We start from the raw sequence: 16,059 nt of genomic DNA on the forward strand, positions 1-16,059 counted from the left end.
AGAGAGAGAGGGGTACCTAAGTATATTTTTTTTCTATTTTCAAATGTGATTAATATATGTATAGTCATTTTGATTTATAGAGCATGAATCATAAATAAAATATTTCATTATCATATTCATATATATATAACATTTTATTAGTGTGTTGTTCAAAAGTAACATAGATTTATCATAATTTCAAATATGCCAAGAGTTAAGAGGAATCAAATATTTAAATGTGTAAACCTTTGCTTAAGTTTTGGATTTAAGAAAAGGTTTCGATATTGAGATATTTTATCTCTATCAGTGCTTTTTTGGTGAATCTTATTTATGGTGGACATTGATTTTTTTGCTATTACTATTTTTTTAACTTGTTATAGTACTTATTAGCTGGGCACAAAAAATCATGATTGTAGGGAGTATATGATTTAGATAGATCAAAAATATTTATTTTTAAATAAATAAATAAATACAAATCTTATTTTGTTTTGTTTTAGTTAAAATGTTGAGAGGAGAGGAAGGGGGGAGAAAGGGATAAGATGTGAGAGAGAAGGGAAAAATGGATGCACCACTCCCATTATTTCTCATGAAAACCTAGGTAATCCTAAACACAAAAATCCCATATAGTTCAACAAATAATATTGTGCTATTGAAATTATCCTTGAACCAAAATTCCAAAATTAGTATCTCTATTTAGAATTAGTGTTTGAATGAAATTTACCATTAATATTTTCATGCAAATAGACAGCACCTAGCATTGAAAAACACATGCTAATGACTAGTAAAAGCATGCATTCATTTCTAACAAAAGTGCACATGCATTTGGAGGATCATACACGTTCTCCTAAGACTAACTTCCACTTACTATCTACCCCTCCCTTTTCATGTGTGGTGGACACACATGATTATCAACATATTCTAGAACATGTGAATTTCCTTGTAACATTTCTTCCCTTTGTTGTTTTTTTTATATTCCCTCTCACCCTCTGTGTCTCTCTCCCGTACCTCATAAGGATGGTCCTCGAGAATAGATGACCCTAGACACAAGAATGTTTATCCATAAAAAAAATGTCGTCATTAAAAATAGACAATTAGAGAAAGCAATGATAGATTCAAAAAACTTTATACTTTAGGTTGTATACTATGAACTTTTCCAAAATCCTGAGATTTCTCCTTAGCAAGTATCTCTTCATTGATTGCTTTACTCACGGTTAGGATTTATAACCTCTCTTGAATCTTCACTACTATGAACATCCCAAGTATTCCTTTTAAAAACCTAAATAATGAGACCCAAATAATAACAAGTAATTTGGAAGATAATATTACGCAACTGATATGATCCTTGAATCAAATGTCATAATTTACTACCTATATTTTGAATGAGCATATTACATGAGAACAAACAACACTTAGCATTAAATAACATGTGTTAATAGCTAGAAAAAAAGTGGATGCATTCCTAACAAAAGAACACATGCATTTTGAGGTACTTGTATAAATTTTAAACACTAGTATCCATCTACCTTCCTCCCTCACCATTTTCAAAATTGTATACCTTCACAATACTATGAATGCATTCTGTAACATGTGTGAACTTTTTTATATTGTCTATATATATAGCTCATGCATGGTTAGTCTTAATAAAATTATATGATCATAGATAAAAGATTATTTATCCATAGGAAATTCCCTTTTGAGGCTAGAAGAGATGTTGAATCAGGAAGAAAGAGAGGGGTAGCGAGAGAGATGGGAGAATACATAAAGAGAGAGAGAGATATATAAATAGGGATACATTGGGAGAGAGAAAGAGAAATCGAGAGGGAATGGGGAGGAGGAACGGGACGGAGTAACTGATGGGAAAATGAAAATAGAGAGGTGGGGGAATAGGCAAAGGGAGTGAGGGATAAAAAGAGGGATGGGTAGAAGGGGAGAGATAGAAAGGGATAATGGAAGGGGTAGAGGGGGGCAAGAACAAGGTAAAGTCATGGGAGAGGGAGAAAATGAGGGAGAGAGGTGGGGATAGAGGGAGAAAAGAGATAGAGAAATGGAGGGAGATATGGGAATATTGAAAGTGAGATAGAGGGAAAAGAGAGGGGTTTATAGAGAGTGTATGTGTTAGAGAGAGAGAGAGAGGGAGAGAGAGAGGGAGAGAGAAGAAAATAGAGAGGGGATAAGGAAAGAGTGAGAGACAAATAGAAAGAGGGGAAATCAAAGGGGTAGAGGTATAACACGGGGCAAGTAGTGGGGTAGAGATAGAAAGAGATAGGGAAAGCGGTTGAGAGAGAGGGAGGATAAGAAAAGAGGAGATTGAGGGATATATTGGAGACATATGTAGAGAGAGAGAGACGAGAATAATAGTAGAAAGAGATATGGGAGAATGTATAATGGGAGATCGGTAGAGAGATGGGGAAAGGAAGATAAAAACAAGGGGAATAGGGGAAGTGAGTGAATGGAGATATAGAGAAAATAAGGGATAGGGAGAGGAGGTGAGAGGGGTGGGAAACTTAGGGAGGTAAATAGAGAGAAAGGAATAGAGGGAGAGAGAGAGATGTACTTGTGTTTTTATGGAGAGATAGATGCGAGGCGTTAAGGAAGGGGAGAGCAAAAATGGATTAGGGAAGGAGAGAAAGAGAGAGGGAAATAGGAGGGAGACATAAAGATAGAGAGAGAAATGGATAGGGAGAGAGAGAAAAAATGGAGAGTGGGAAGAATAGGGAGGGCAAGTGTGGTGGGGAAAGAGGGAGAGATAGAGAGAGAGAGAAACAAAGATAAAGACAAAAAGAGATTGTGGTTAGAGAGAGAGAGTGATGGGGAAAGTAAGTGAGGGGTGGATGGGGAAAGAGAGAGAGAGAGAGATAGATATCAGTATTGGAAGAGGGGGAGATATAGAAAGAGATATGGAAAAAGGTAAAGAGAGGTAGGAGATTAGGGGAACGTAAGAGAGAGAGGGAGATATAGAGAAGTGGAATCCAAGAGGGGGAATGGGGAAAGGGATAGAGAGATAGGAACAGGGATAAAAAAATGCAAAGATATAGAATATGATAGGTAAATGGCTAGAGAGATAGAGTAGGGGCTTAGGGAAAGTGAGAGAGATATGGATTCCAGAGAGACACATAGGGAGAGTGAGAGAGAGAGAGAGAGAGAGAGAGAGAGAGAGAAGAAGAATATGGAAAGAGGGTGAGAGACAAAGGAGGGTGACATTGGGGGATAGAGAGAGAGAAAGGGAAAGAGCGATAGAGTGATGGGGAAAGGAAAACATAGAGAGGGACCAGGAATAGAGAAATGGGGAGAGATATAAAGTTGTAGAGATATAGGGGGCTGAGAGAGAGAGAGAGAGAGAGAGAGAGAGAGAGAGAGAGAGAGAGATAAATAAGGGGGGACAAAAAACTTCTGGAAGGATGGTATCAGATGGAGAAAAAATGCATAGAAATGAAGAAAAAAATGCAGATGCATATTATTATAACATGCACACATGTATTTAAATAATGCTCACACATTAATCAATTCAAAAAATAATTAGTGGGATCACCTTTTTTCGATTAAGTGGTGGAAAAGGTGGCTACTTTTCTTTTAGGTATTGCCATGCCTCTTGGTTTGGTCTACATAAACCAATACATCCATTTTTACAACTTCTTGATTTTCAACATTGTTTATATATGTCCTCTACATGTTCACTACTAATGAACTACACAAACTATAGATATTTGTATGCGAATTCTAAATATATATTTTTCTAAGAAATTAATTATTTCTTTTATTTTTTATATATTTATTCTTGGAGATATATCAAATGTACAAAAAAAAATGATCTTTTATTTTCACATTAATGTTTAATGAGTCTACCTACTTTGAAAAAGGAAAATAACTCACAGTAGTATAAATGAAAAGCTAAGTAATAGAAAAAAGAAAATAATGATTACATTAAGATCCTCATAGTTGAGTCGTAAGCTTTGACCTAGTCATTTCAAAGATTCACTATGTTAATTTTTTTTAAATATATAAACACTTAAAATTACATACCAAATGCATTGAACTGAACATGTGTTTTATGATTTAGAGAGAAAAAAATATATCAATATTTAAAAAAAAACATTTTTTAGCTATATCAATTTCCCAAAAGTAAAATTTATATATTTAAGAAGATGTTTCATCTTTTTACCATTACCATAATGCTTTTTAATAATGACATTTTTTTCCCAAATTTCCATTGCAACTAACATGTAATAATTTATTTGGTGGCATTAAAGCTGAAAATGGTTGTTAAGAATTGTCTATATATCATTCCTTACGAACCTCCTCTAAATACCACCATATAATATCTATCTTCTATTCTCCTTTTCAGTATACTTTTCCCTTGGACTTAATTTTCTAAAAATCATAAAAAAATAAAAAATTAAATTTAGAAGGTCAATAACATTAGTCTTTCATCAAATTTCTTTGAATTTAATTAATCACTTTGTATTATGTTCATAATCTCATAGAATAGAGTAAAATTGTAAGAGGGACTTACTCTACATAACATGCATACAATGGTCTACATGCCTTGATAATATGAAATATCTATTTATTTTAATAAAGTAAAATTATAACCACTACTTACTTTACATAACATGCATACAATGGTCTACACACTTTAATAATATGACATAGATATTTATTTTAATTATAATATTATATTATGTGGGAAAGTTTTTGAGGCTTTTAATTTAGAATGATTATTACTTTCTTAATATTGCTCAAAGTCTCTATTATAATTCTAATTCTTAATTTAGAATGATTATAAATTTCTTAATATTTATCAAAATATCTATTATAATTATAATTCTAAAAAGGCATAGTCAATATACTTCTTACTTTATTGTTCCAATTACAATGTATTAATTTTTCCATCAAAACATAAAATAATGGTAGTTTTTGTAATATTTATAATTTGAAATACAACAACCAGTTTATTAATTTTTCCATTAATTTTTGTGATATTTATAAAAATATTTTAATATTTGAAATACAGACCATAGATCTAGTCTCACTCTATAGAGAGACCTATAAAAAAGCTAACTACAAATTTACACTGCCAAGCAAAAAAATTACCTCTTCACCCAATTTAAAGTGTGTGATGTCACTTACTTTTTTAGTGCCGAACATGAATAAAGATCCGTAGGTGTATTAATGATTATTTAAAAAATAAACACACATTTATTTTACTTTAGTATTATAAAGAGGAAACTTGGAAATGAATAATGGTTAAATACAATAACAATACTAGATATCTCATAAAGATCCATAACTTTTACATTAATAATTGATATTAGATTTATAATATAATAATTATGAATTCTATGGACTTCTGAATCTTACATCATTAAGAAATATCCAACCGAATCTCACCACACTTCCTATGTCACTCGAAGAATTACCTCATTAAGAAAGAAAGGAGTCGCCCTAATCATTACCTTATTCTCTATCAGGTAGTCATTCGAAGAATTACCTAATCAATAAAGGAGTCGTTATCGGGCCGACCTCCTTTTCAATTAGGAAGTCACTTTACTACGGAATTGAACCCAGTCACTTATCCATGGGAAGGCGAGGTTTCAAAGTCTATTAGGGAAGCGGGCCCCTACTGGTAGTGATACCCCGATCTCATGGATGAAGGCTAACGTTTTCTATTGGAATAGAGGGATGTGCAGATCAATTCCACTTTTCACTTTGCCCACGCGTTAGCTACAGCATTGCGCGGGTCGATACGCACAGCACTTAGTATCCATCATTACGGCTAGGACTACTGGGGTATCTAATCCCATTTGCTCCCCTGGCTTTCGTCTCTCAGTGTCAGTGTCGGTGGGTGTCAGTGTCGGCCCAGCAGAGTGCTTTCGCCGTTGGTGTTCTTTCCGATCTCAACGCATTTCACCGCTCCACCGCTCCACCGGAATTAAATACATTAACAATACTAGATATCTCATAAAGCTCCATAAGTTTTACATTAATAATTGATATTACATTTATAATATAATAATTATGAATCCTATGGACTTCTGAATCTTACATCATTAAGAAATAGCCAACCTGACTTCACTTTGAATTAATTTATCGAGTAAACAAAGCGAAGTCCTCTTATCTCCTTTATGAATCATAACATATAAGGGTAAACCATAACATATAATCATCGCATAAAATAGAAGATGTCAGCTACAATCTTTCTCACTTCACTTCAATACATATTTAAACAGTCCAGGGATATGAACAACTGAAAAGTAATGAACCCAATCAATGGATTTGACGTCTAAGTTGAACGCTTTCTTGTCTTCCTCTGACATATTTTTCCACAGCCCTTCAATCTTTGTTATGTCAAACCTGTTAATAGTCGCAGGGTTAGCTATGCTAGTTAGTAAAAATTACTTAATAATTGTTCATTAATAAAACAAAATTAAGCACAGACCGACCTTCCGTTAAAGAAGGCATATGGCTCGTACAACTCTGCTAAGTACATGACTTTGTTGTATGTTCGAAGCATCCGTTTGTAACGTTCTGTGAAGTTGCAACACAAGAGCTTGCTCACTACACCGAATACCTGCTTTTCAACCCCACCCAGAGCTATCACGGATTGAAGTTCAGATGACCTATAAAATAAATTGTAGAGTACATTAAAGATAAATTACCTCTAGCGGTGCTTTGTAACGTCTATGCATGTCTCGGCGAAAGCTGCTCATGCTCTTAAGAAAACGCGTCTCTTTTACATGAATTATGTTTCCAACTTTACCAACACAAGGGTGCGTTGAAAAATACTTATATGCCTCGTCTGCTGCAACATAGTGACGCAATGGATTCGCAACAGATGATGCGACGTGATAAACAAAGAGACCGTTCTCGTATGCGTGTGCAGCCATAACAACTATCATTGCGTTTACAACCATATCTGCTGGAATCTGTTAATCATCAAACGAATAATATCAAATCTAAATACTAAGCAATCTATATATTTACGGACAACAACATGGGACAGGATGTTGAACTTGTGCTGGAAGAAATTGAAGTGACTGACCACGTCTAAAATAAGTTCTGGATCAGCTAAGAAGAATGAGATTTGTCCTTTTCCGTATTGTATTATAAGAGTGTCGATAGTTCTGTATGACATTCGGAAAAAGCACATGATCAGTGCGAATACTGATACGATACCGATTTTAATAACATTATATGGAACATTTATTTGCGTTTCAACGTGCTACCCAAATTCTAACAATATAGAATGGATATTTCTGGGAACCTGCTGCCCTCCATCCAGCCAGGAAAGGGCTCTGCCAAAGTGCTTTCAATAATGGTCGGTCGGAGGATGACCACTGGAAGATTTCCCCTCAAATTCGCTATTAGCATTTCCCCCATAGCTTTGGTAAATGAGTACGTATTTGGCCACCCAAACATTCTTGCCCTGTTAATATATATGTCCATCGTGAATAAACGTCTAATAAGTTTATTTTCAAAAGGAAATCGATGCAAATTTCAACAATAGACGTATGAGTACTCACCTCTCTAAACCTAATTCTTTGAGACGCTTCACTCCATCTTTTACAAAACATTTGCTTGCTGTGTGAGTACTCGACGAGACCTGGAGTGCGTGTTTTGTTTTCTCCACTAGGTCAAATTCTGCTTCAATATCTAACATGAGAGGTGGACCGCTATCGTTCTCAAGTGCTTTGCTGGCCGGTATAGAGTCCCCCAACATTAGAGGACTTTCTATGATTCTTCCACTTTTAGCTCCCACTACGTATGCTTTTGTACATTACATAGATATTAGTATAGTAAGTGGAGACTCAGTTTATTTATGAGACGTATATCTATTTATTTTAGTATGTCAAAATTATAGTTTATTTCCCATTCTCAAGTAAATAAGGGTTACTAAAATTGCTCTCTATTACTCTATATTTATAGATACATCAGTTTTAGATAACTATAGAGTCCCCCAACATTAGAGGACTTTCTATGATTCTTCCACTTTTACCTCCCATTTCGTAATCTTTTGTACATTATATAGATATTAGTCTAGAGAGTGGAGAGTGAGTTTGCTTTTCTACATTACATAGATATTAGTCTAGAAAGTGGAGAGTGAGTTTTTTAATGAAACATATATCTATTTATTTTAGTCCGTTAAAATTATAGTTTATTTCTCATTCTTATGTAAATAAGGGTTACTAAAACTGCTTTCTATTTACTTTAGTAACTATTTACTTTATTATTACTAAAACTGCTCTTTATTTACTCTATTACTCTATATTTCTAAATACATTAGTTTTAGATAACTAAATAAAAAGATGTATATTTTTTATTTTTTAAACTTAGGTAAATGAAAAATATTATTTATTTATAAAAAAAAAACCATTTATCTTAAACCCAAAAGAGATATATCTTCTAAAGAACAAGAGCATAAGTTTATAAGATCAGTGCTCATATATAGAAATTAGATATAAACACTAACTTAATATAATATACATAAAAATATATATAACATTATTATATTTATATTATATTTATTAAAGTTTATAATGATTAAGATTTTTATGTAAAAAAAATAATTGAAATAATTTTTCGTTTTTTATTAGTCATAAAAGTTTTCATTAATTTTTTTAAATTAAATTGAATTGAATTGAATTTATTTGATTAAGTTTTCTATTGGTTCAAAATAGTATTTAGGTAAAATCAAAAATCACTTTTTAACTTTAGCATTTTCACTTTCACTTTCACAAGGAAAACCAAAATTCTTAATAATGGTCTACATTTTATCAATCAAAACCATCTTAAAATAAAGTGGCTTGTTACTACTAGCTACACAACTGGAACTGTGACTCGGGCAAATTTTGGACACTTGTTCCTACTCCAGCTATAGGTTTGAGACAACATTGAAGATGACCTTATATGTCCAAGGAAGCCTCTAGGCTAACGAAATAGGAAAACTAAGCATCTAGGCTAACAAAATAGGAGAATTTGTGGCATTGCACTCACTAAAACTCATTAAGAAAAGCTATAATACGATTGTGATCATCATGCTTTTCCTTAAGGACCCTTCCCAGGAGGATCTTCATTTTCCAATAGAGGGTGATGAAATTGATATGTTGACTCTCTCGTCCTCTAGTATAATAGATTCAAGAACCCAACTAGCAACTTTGTTTTGGATTTCATAACATGACTAGGTTTATCAATCATTTGTAATTAAGACCTCAAGTTCATGAATTTCCTCTTGGATTTATAGAGAGGTGGAGGAGTGGAATATAATCATAGCATTCTAAGCTTGGTATTTGGCTCGTTGTCCTTTATGGCCTCAACCTCCAAACAAATAAGATTTCATTTGCATGTACATAGTGAGGAGAGAGACACACATAAATATATGTCCCTTACTAGAATACAAAACCATTTAAACAAGATGACATAGTCTAAGAAAATATAAGAAGAAATTTAGTACGTGGTTGCAAGAGAAAGCTAAGAATTTTATTAATTAGTAGTGCGAAAAAATGAGAGAACAAGGGGTAAATTTGGATAGGGTGCAAAAATCATAATATTTCGGACACACCAATAAAAATCCAAACCACCAAGACACCTTATAGACAATAAACCATAATCCACTATGCAAATAGTAACGAAATGAAAATGCTCCAATGATTAGACATACAAAAACTTCCCCACAACTGTCTTCCCACCGAATATAGAGATGTTGTGAACGAAGCCCGAATCATCGCCGACCACTTCCCGTGCAACTGTTTTTATTTCCCATGTGTCATTTCTTCAGCGTTTATCACCATCTTCCACGCATGAAATATCAAAACAAGGCGCACGTAATGGAGGTTTTCCTCGAGGGTATGGAATCCTTTTAAGTGACAGAGTTTCGAGGGTATTGAATCCTTTAAGTGACAGAGTTTCTCTAGAAAGACAACATCATGGGGGAGATATCCCACCTGCGGTGGGGGATTGTCACAAAGACGAGAGAAGAAGAGAGAGCCATGACAAATGGATTGAGTTTCCACAAAGATAATGTTCCGGGGAAATATCCCACTTACGGGGGGAATGCCATTGGGAATGTATAAGAACACAAAGCCACTGCACACGGGTTGAGAGATTATAGATGGAATGAGAGCTACCATCTTAATTCAAATGGATGTATTATAGTTAATATGTGTGACTGCATTGGGCTGGATAGTCACACCACCGTCATCTTAAATGCGAGGTGGTATGGTGTCTAGCTCTATGTCCTTTTTTTGTGTTAATATTGTTTTTTAATTTTTGTTAACACATATTTGGACACCTTAATTTGAGATATTTCTTTTAATTTAGGATTTTCCAATTTTTTTTATTTTTATTTTCTTTTGTTAACACATATTTGGACACCTTGATTTGAGATATTGTTTTTTAATTTTTGTTAACACATATTTGGACACCTTGATTTGAGATATTTTTTTTAATTTAGGATTTTCTAATTTTTTTTATTTTTATTTTCTTTTAGTCTTTTCTATTTTCTATGTTCTCATCGATACATTGATAAATAATTAATATTTTAATATATCATTAAAAAATAATAATATAATATATTTTTGCATTGGTAAATAGATAAATATTTATAGTCAAGTATAATTTAAATAGATAAATATTTATAATCAAGTATAATTTATGTAAAATTAATGGTAATCAAAGTTAAATTAGTTAGTCAAGTCTGTATTATTAAAACATTTTTACTCTCTTAGGGTTAGAATACCTTAAATATGATTTTGGGTAATTCTACGTCAAATATCCTATGAATTGTTTAAGTAAATCTCCTTGATAAAAATATTTTGTTGAAGTACTTAGTATCGCAGTGTCTTAGAAACCATAAACAACCTCACAAAAAAAATATTAAATTAATGATAACTCAATTGTGATAATGAATAGAGACTAATAATATTAAAAAATACACCAAATTTGTGTATGAGACCCCCTTGTTTGTGGGACAAAGGACCCACCTCCGTGTAGCGATTTCACTGCTAAGTCTACGAAGGCATACATACTCTACCCCCTCTGGTTTTTAACATGTTACCTATTAGGAGGAAACACATGCTCTTAACCATTAAGCCCACTCAAGCTGTATATATAAAGTATTGGAAGTAATAATTTGATTTTCGTTTAAACATTATTAGGGTTATTAACCATGCAAAATGTGTAATTTTGTGTGTACTCCCATGAAATAAATACACCATATACACTTATTGAATATAAAAAAATTAATATGATTAAAATATTTTAATAATGTTATGTCGTGTAATTAATTTAAATAGTATATATAATATATAAATAAAATATTTTAATAATGTTATTTTGTGTAATTAATTTAAATTTAGTATATAATATTTAAATTTATTAAATTTGATACATATTATATAAACTAATTTTTTCAGTAACAGAATTTAAATAAATATTTTCACTTAAAATAAAATTATCATATAATTATAAAATTTAAACTAATTTTTTTTAATAAACATAAGCTTAACAGTTTTTTTTTTTTTTTTAATTAAAAAATTTCGATGTAAATAAATGAATTTTACAATATTAATATGGCATTCCAAATATTTCGAGGTTTAAATCTATTCACTATCCTATTACTACAAACATTTTGAAAAATAAATCTAACCTCTCTAAAATTATTACAAACAAGTTTTTAAAAACGCCGACTCTAATTATTAATGTATTTGGAAATAAAATATTTTTAATTAAAGGAAAAAATTAAATCTATTATACTTCCCAATGTAATAGTTAAATTCATGTAAATTTGTTCTCATTTAAGAAATCCTCTTTTCTTAGTTAAATCTTTTTCTCTGATAGATAAGATCAGAATCTGTCCACTTACCAGTGGAGACGTGCAGGAGGATTTGAAGTTTACGGCATCGTTTAGCGAATTGGACAATATTCTCAGCTCCCTTTGTGTTGACATTCAGAGAAATGTCATATCTACCTTGTGCGAAAGGGTGTTAGGCTTTCCATTCAAATATAAATGCTGTGTTATAGCCATGAGTAATCAGATTGCCAAGAGGAAATATAAACAAACCTGTCATCAAACACGGTGCTGGCTGCAATATGGACAATGGCGTCCAGATTTTCCCAGAGGTCCTCTCTGCTACTCTCGGTGTAAATTCCAAGATTATGATCTGTTGCAATGTCTCCGACCAGAGGAACAACTTTCTCGAATATGAAACTTTCGAAGCTGTCTCCATGTTGCTCTCTCAAAGTTCTGAAAAGCTCCAGTTTCAAAACCTGTCATTCATAGCGAAGGAAGAAATTACATCATTTGTAGGCGGACCATTGACCAATTTATGAGTAGGAAGATTACTCAGATTTCTTACTTCAGTTTTGAATCGGATTTTGGCGGACTCAGAATCATTCGCCCTTAGCAAAACAAAAATGCGGCTAATCCCGGGCTGCGACCGTAATATTTTCTCGATGAAAACTACGTAAGTGAACAACAATTACATTCATTATCGTCGATATGTATATATATATATATATATAAGAATAAAAGTACTGTGTGGAATATTTAATACTTTTTCCGAGGAAACCGGTCGATCCAGTCACCAATATGTTTTTCTCACTGAGAAAGCCAAGAATATTTGACGCCATCGATCGAATTTTGATAAATCTGCAACTCGTGCATAAAAATATCAAAACGACATGTTGGTCATAGGTAGGCTGCGTATTTTATTATGTTCACCGTACACAATTTATGCTCAAGCAAACAGCACAGATAAGGCAATGAATAATATGATACTTACAATCTGCTCTCCAATCGCAGACAGAAGGGCGGGCACAATGAACAAAATGATAATTCCAATCTGCAGTCCAGTCGCAGAGACAGGCGAGCACAATGGAATAAAGCCAAGCAAATAGGCAATGCTAACTCGGATTTTGTACTTTGGTCTAAATCTGAAGATTGACATATACCGCCAATCAAACAGGCCTCCCAGCAAATATGAACTATAATTATAGAAATATCAATAGCCCAGCAAATTGGAACTATAACTCTACGAAATATTAATAGCCCAGCAAATAGGAACTATAACCCTAGAAATATTAATTGCCCAGCAAATAGGGCTATTTATATTAGCTAATATTAATTAGCTAAGTAACAAGCTTTACCTAACTCGATAATTGGCTTCGTATAATTGACCTGAACCACTATTACGATGTTATGAATATCTCGACAACACCTCTTAAAATACTAAGGAATTTTGATTTCTCAACGAGCAATAATGCTGTAGTCACATGGCTTTGATTTTCAACGATCAGTAATGTCAAACTACCATCTTCTTATTTCGATCGTTTTCAAAAGGCTAGTGGAATTATTGTTATTTTTAAATGTATATATGATTTAAATTATCAAATAATTTTTTTATTTTTTATTTTTAAATTATTTATAATTAAATGAATTCACATATATCTATTTTTAATTCTGAATTTATCAAGTGTTTTTAAAATATAATTTTTTTTGGAATTTAAAGACTAAAGAAATGTTTTTATGTTAACCTAGAGGGTATGTTTCTAGAGTGAAGTTGGGAGGTTTGGTCCTTACAAGTCTTGTGGTCCAATTTTGGGTATGACTATGTATGACTGGGAAGTGCTCCAAACACCTCCAAACACAATTGTTTCATGTAGAAATATTTGATTCTTCTTAAGATTCAAAATTAAAATAAATTTATGTTGATTTTAAATAGCTCACTAATAAAATGTTACATGTGTGTGTTTGTGTGTGTGTGTTTCTTTTCTTTTCTATATATATAATTGACATTGAAATGATTCACATCTAACACACGAAAATGTTAATACATGTCCCAAGCATATTTTAAAAAATAGAAAACATATATTTATAGGACTTTATCTGTATATAATTATTTTTATTGTAAATATTTTTTTAAATGGTCCGTGTCAACTTCATATCAAAAAATGAAAGAATTACAAGTACTCTCTCTCTATATTTAACTTTTTTAATACATATACATATATATTATTTATAATCCACATTCTACACATTAAAATGTTAATATATGCCCAATCATATTTGAAATTAGAAAATCGTGTATATATATATATATATATATGTTATAAATAAATTTTAAAATGTTATATATATATATATAATTATAATTTTTGTTATTAGTATTTAAAAATTGTCACATTTCAATTTTATATTTAGAAATGAGTGAATTGTAAATCTACAAAAACAATCTATTCATGGAATAAGAATTCTCTATATATAAACAAAAAATGTATTTCTTCCTTTTTTAAGAAATAAAATTATATATATATTCGACATTTAAATATTCTATTTATAATTCACCTTCCACACATTAAAATGTTAATACATGTCCCAATTATATTTGAAAGTCGAAAAAATATATCTACATGATTCTCTCTATATAAAATTATTTGTGTTATTAATATTTAAATTTTTACACATGAATTCCATATTAAAAAATGAATAAATTACAAATTTTTCTAATAAACTTAATAATGTAATAAGAATCCGAAGAAGAGAAATTCACAATATGCTCCACTTTTTTATTTTCAAATAGAGGTTTGAGTCTAAACCTTCATTGGGACAAGATGTTATAGAGAAGAAAACAAAAAAATAAAATATAAATAAAGATAAACAAAAAGAAGATAAGGAGAAAAACCCATGAAAAGAAAAACTAATAAAAGTGAATGAAATTTTTTTATAAATTAATTAATAATATTAAATTTATATAATTAATGCATTAGATTTTAAAAAATATAATAAACTACTAATCTAATAGATTAATATTAAAAAATTAATATATTATATTAATTTATTAATGATCTATATTCATAAATATAATGATATAATATAACTCAATAATTGTAAATTATTAATAATATATTAATTTATTAGATAATATTAATATGTTAATAATATAATAATAGAATATGTGTTATATATATATATATAGAGAGAGAGAGTGTTTATGTATTAATATTTTCTTTCATATATAAAATTTATATTAAAGATATTATATTGAAATATTTTATTTATAATTTAAATTTTAGATATTAAAATCTTAATACATGTCTTAATCATATTTGGAAATTGAAAATGATTATGTTAATTCATGGTTATCCTTAAATAAAATATTTCAATTTCCATATTAAATAACATAGTTTATATCATGTTTATATAGAGAAAAGCTTCCTAAGCTAGCTTTAAATTCCAGCTAAAACCTCCTAAGGCTTAAACTAGGGCCTGGTTAAACCATTGGGAGATCAATGAGAATTTTGCATTGCAAAACATTAATAACATTAAAAATATTGCTACTTCTAAGTTCAAAGAAAAAAATGTGGTGTGAGAAATATTTAGCAGCCAAAAGAAAATTAAGTTATCGTTAAGGAGGTCATCAACCCCACCCTCGAAGATCAAAAGTATCTCTTTGTTTTAACTAGCTCAAAGAAGAAAATTAATATAGCCAAGATTAGAATGAACTCTCATGAGCTCCATAGTGAGATGGGTCGTTGGGCAGTTCCTAAAACACCATGGATGTAAAGGATATGCCATCTCTATGAGAATATGAACATCGAGGATGAAAATCACTTCGAGGATGAAAATCAATTCCTCTTAGAGTGCCCCACATACAACCCCATTAGATCTCAGCGTCATAATCTTTGTTGCAATACTAACCTTCCTAGCCTTTTAGGATGTCAAAATTATAGTGAGCTCGGGAGGCTTCTCTTCAAGCTTTTTGAGCATAGGAATAAAATCTTAAATCAAAGTAAATAATAATTCGTTTCTTTAGGTTCGATTGACCAAAATTTGGTCTCAAAGGATGTTACCCACCACCATCATCATCATCATAATTTATTGTGTTGTTAATATATAATTGATATATAACCTTTAAGAAATATTAATAACAAACAAAAAAAATTAATATAAATTATATATAGAAATAATTCTCTCTATTAATAGGTCCTTTATCGATATTTTAATTCATTATTTTTTAATATGAATTTAACATGGAATATTTTAAATATTAAAAATAAAAGAACATATATTTTTATCTAGTTAACTTT

General features: G+C 31.0%; 1 protein-coding gene across 1 annotated transcript; it reads right to left on the reverse strand.

Annotated features, from left to right (window-relative positions):
* Nucleotides 1-6,182: 6,182 nt before the first annotated feature.
* On the reverse strand, nt 6,183-12,603 carry LOC149209337 (putative fatty acyl-CoA reductase 4). The gene is made up of 10 exons (XM_089394254.1): nt 12,528-12,603; nt 12,330-12,433; nt 12,035-12,240; nt 11,837-11,937; nt 7,500-7,743; nt 7,241-7,402; nt 7,022-7,100; nt 6,636-6,902; nt 6,420-6,547; nt 6,183-6,330 (listed from the first exon to the last, which is right to left on the reverse strand). The coding sequence occupies exons 1-10, from the start codon at nt 12,601-12,603 to the stop codon at nt 6,183-6,185; spliced, it is 1,515 nt and encodes a 504-aa protein (XP_089250380.1).
* Nucleotides 12,604-16,059: the final 3,456 nt, after the last annotated feature.

Source organism: Pinus tabuliformis, chromosome 1_2, assembly GCF_031772625.1.
Source record: "Pinus tabuliformis cultivar Carrire ecotype Pingquan chromosome 1_2, CPIR1, whole genome shotgun sequence".
NCBI classification, from domain to species: domain Eukaryota; kingdom Viridiplantae; phylum Streptophyta; class Pinopsida; order Pinales; family Pinaceae; genus Pinus; species Pinus tabuliformis.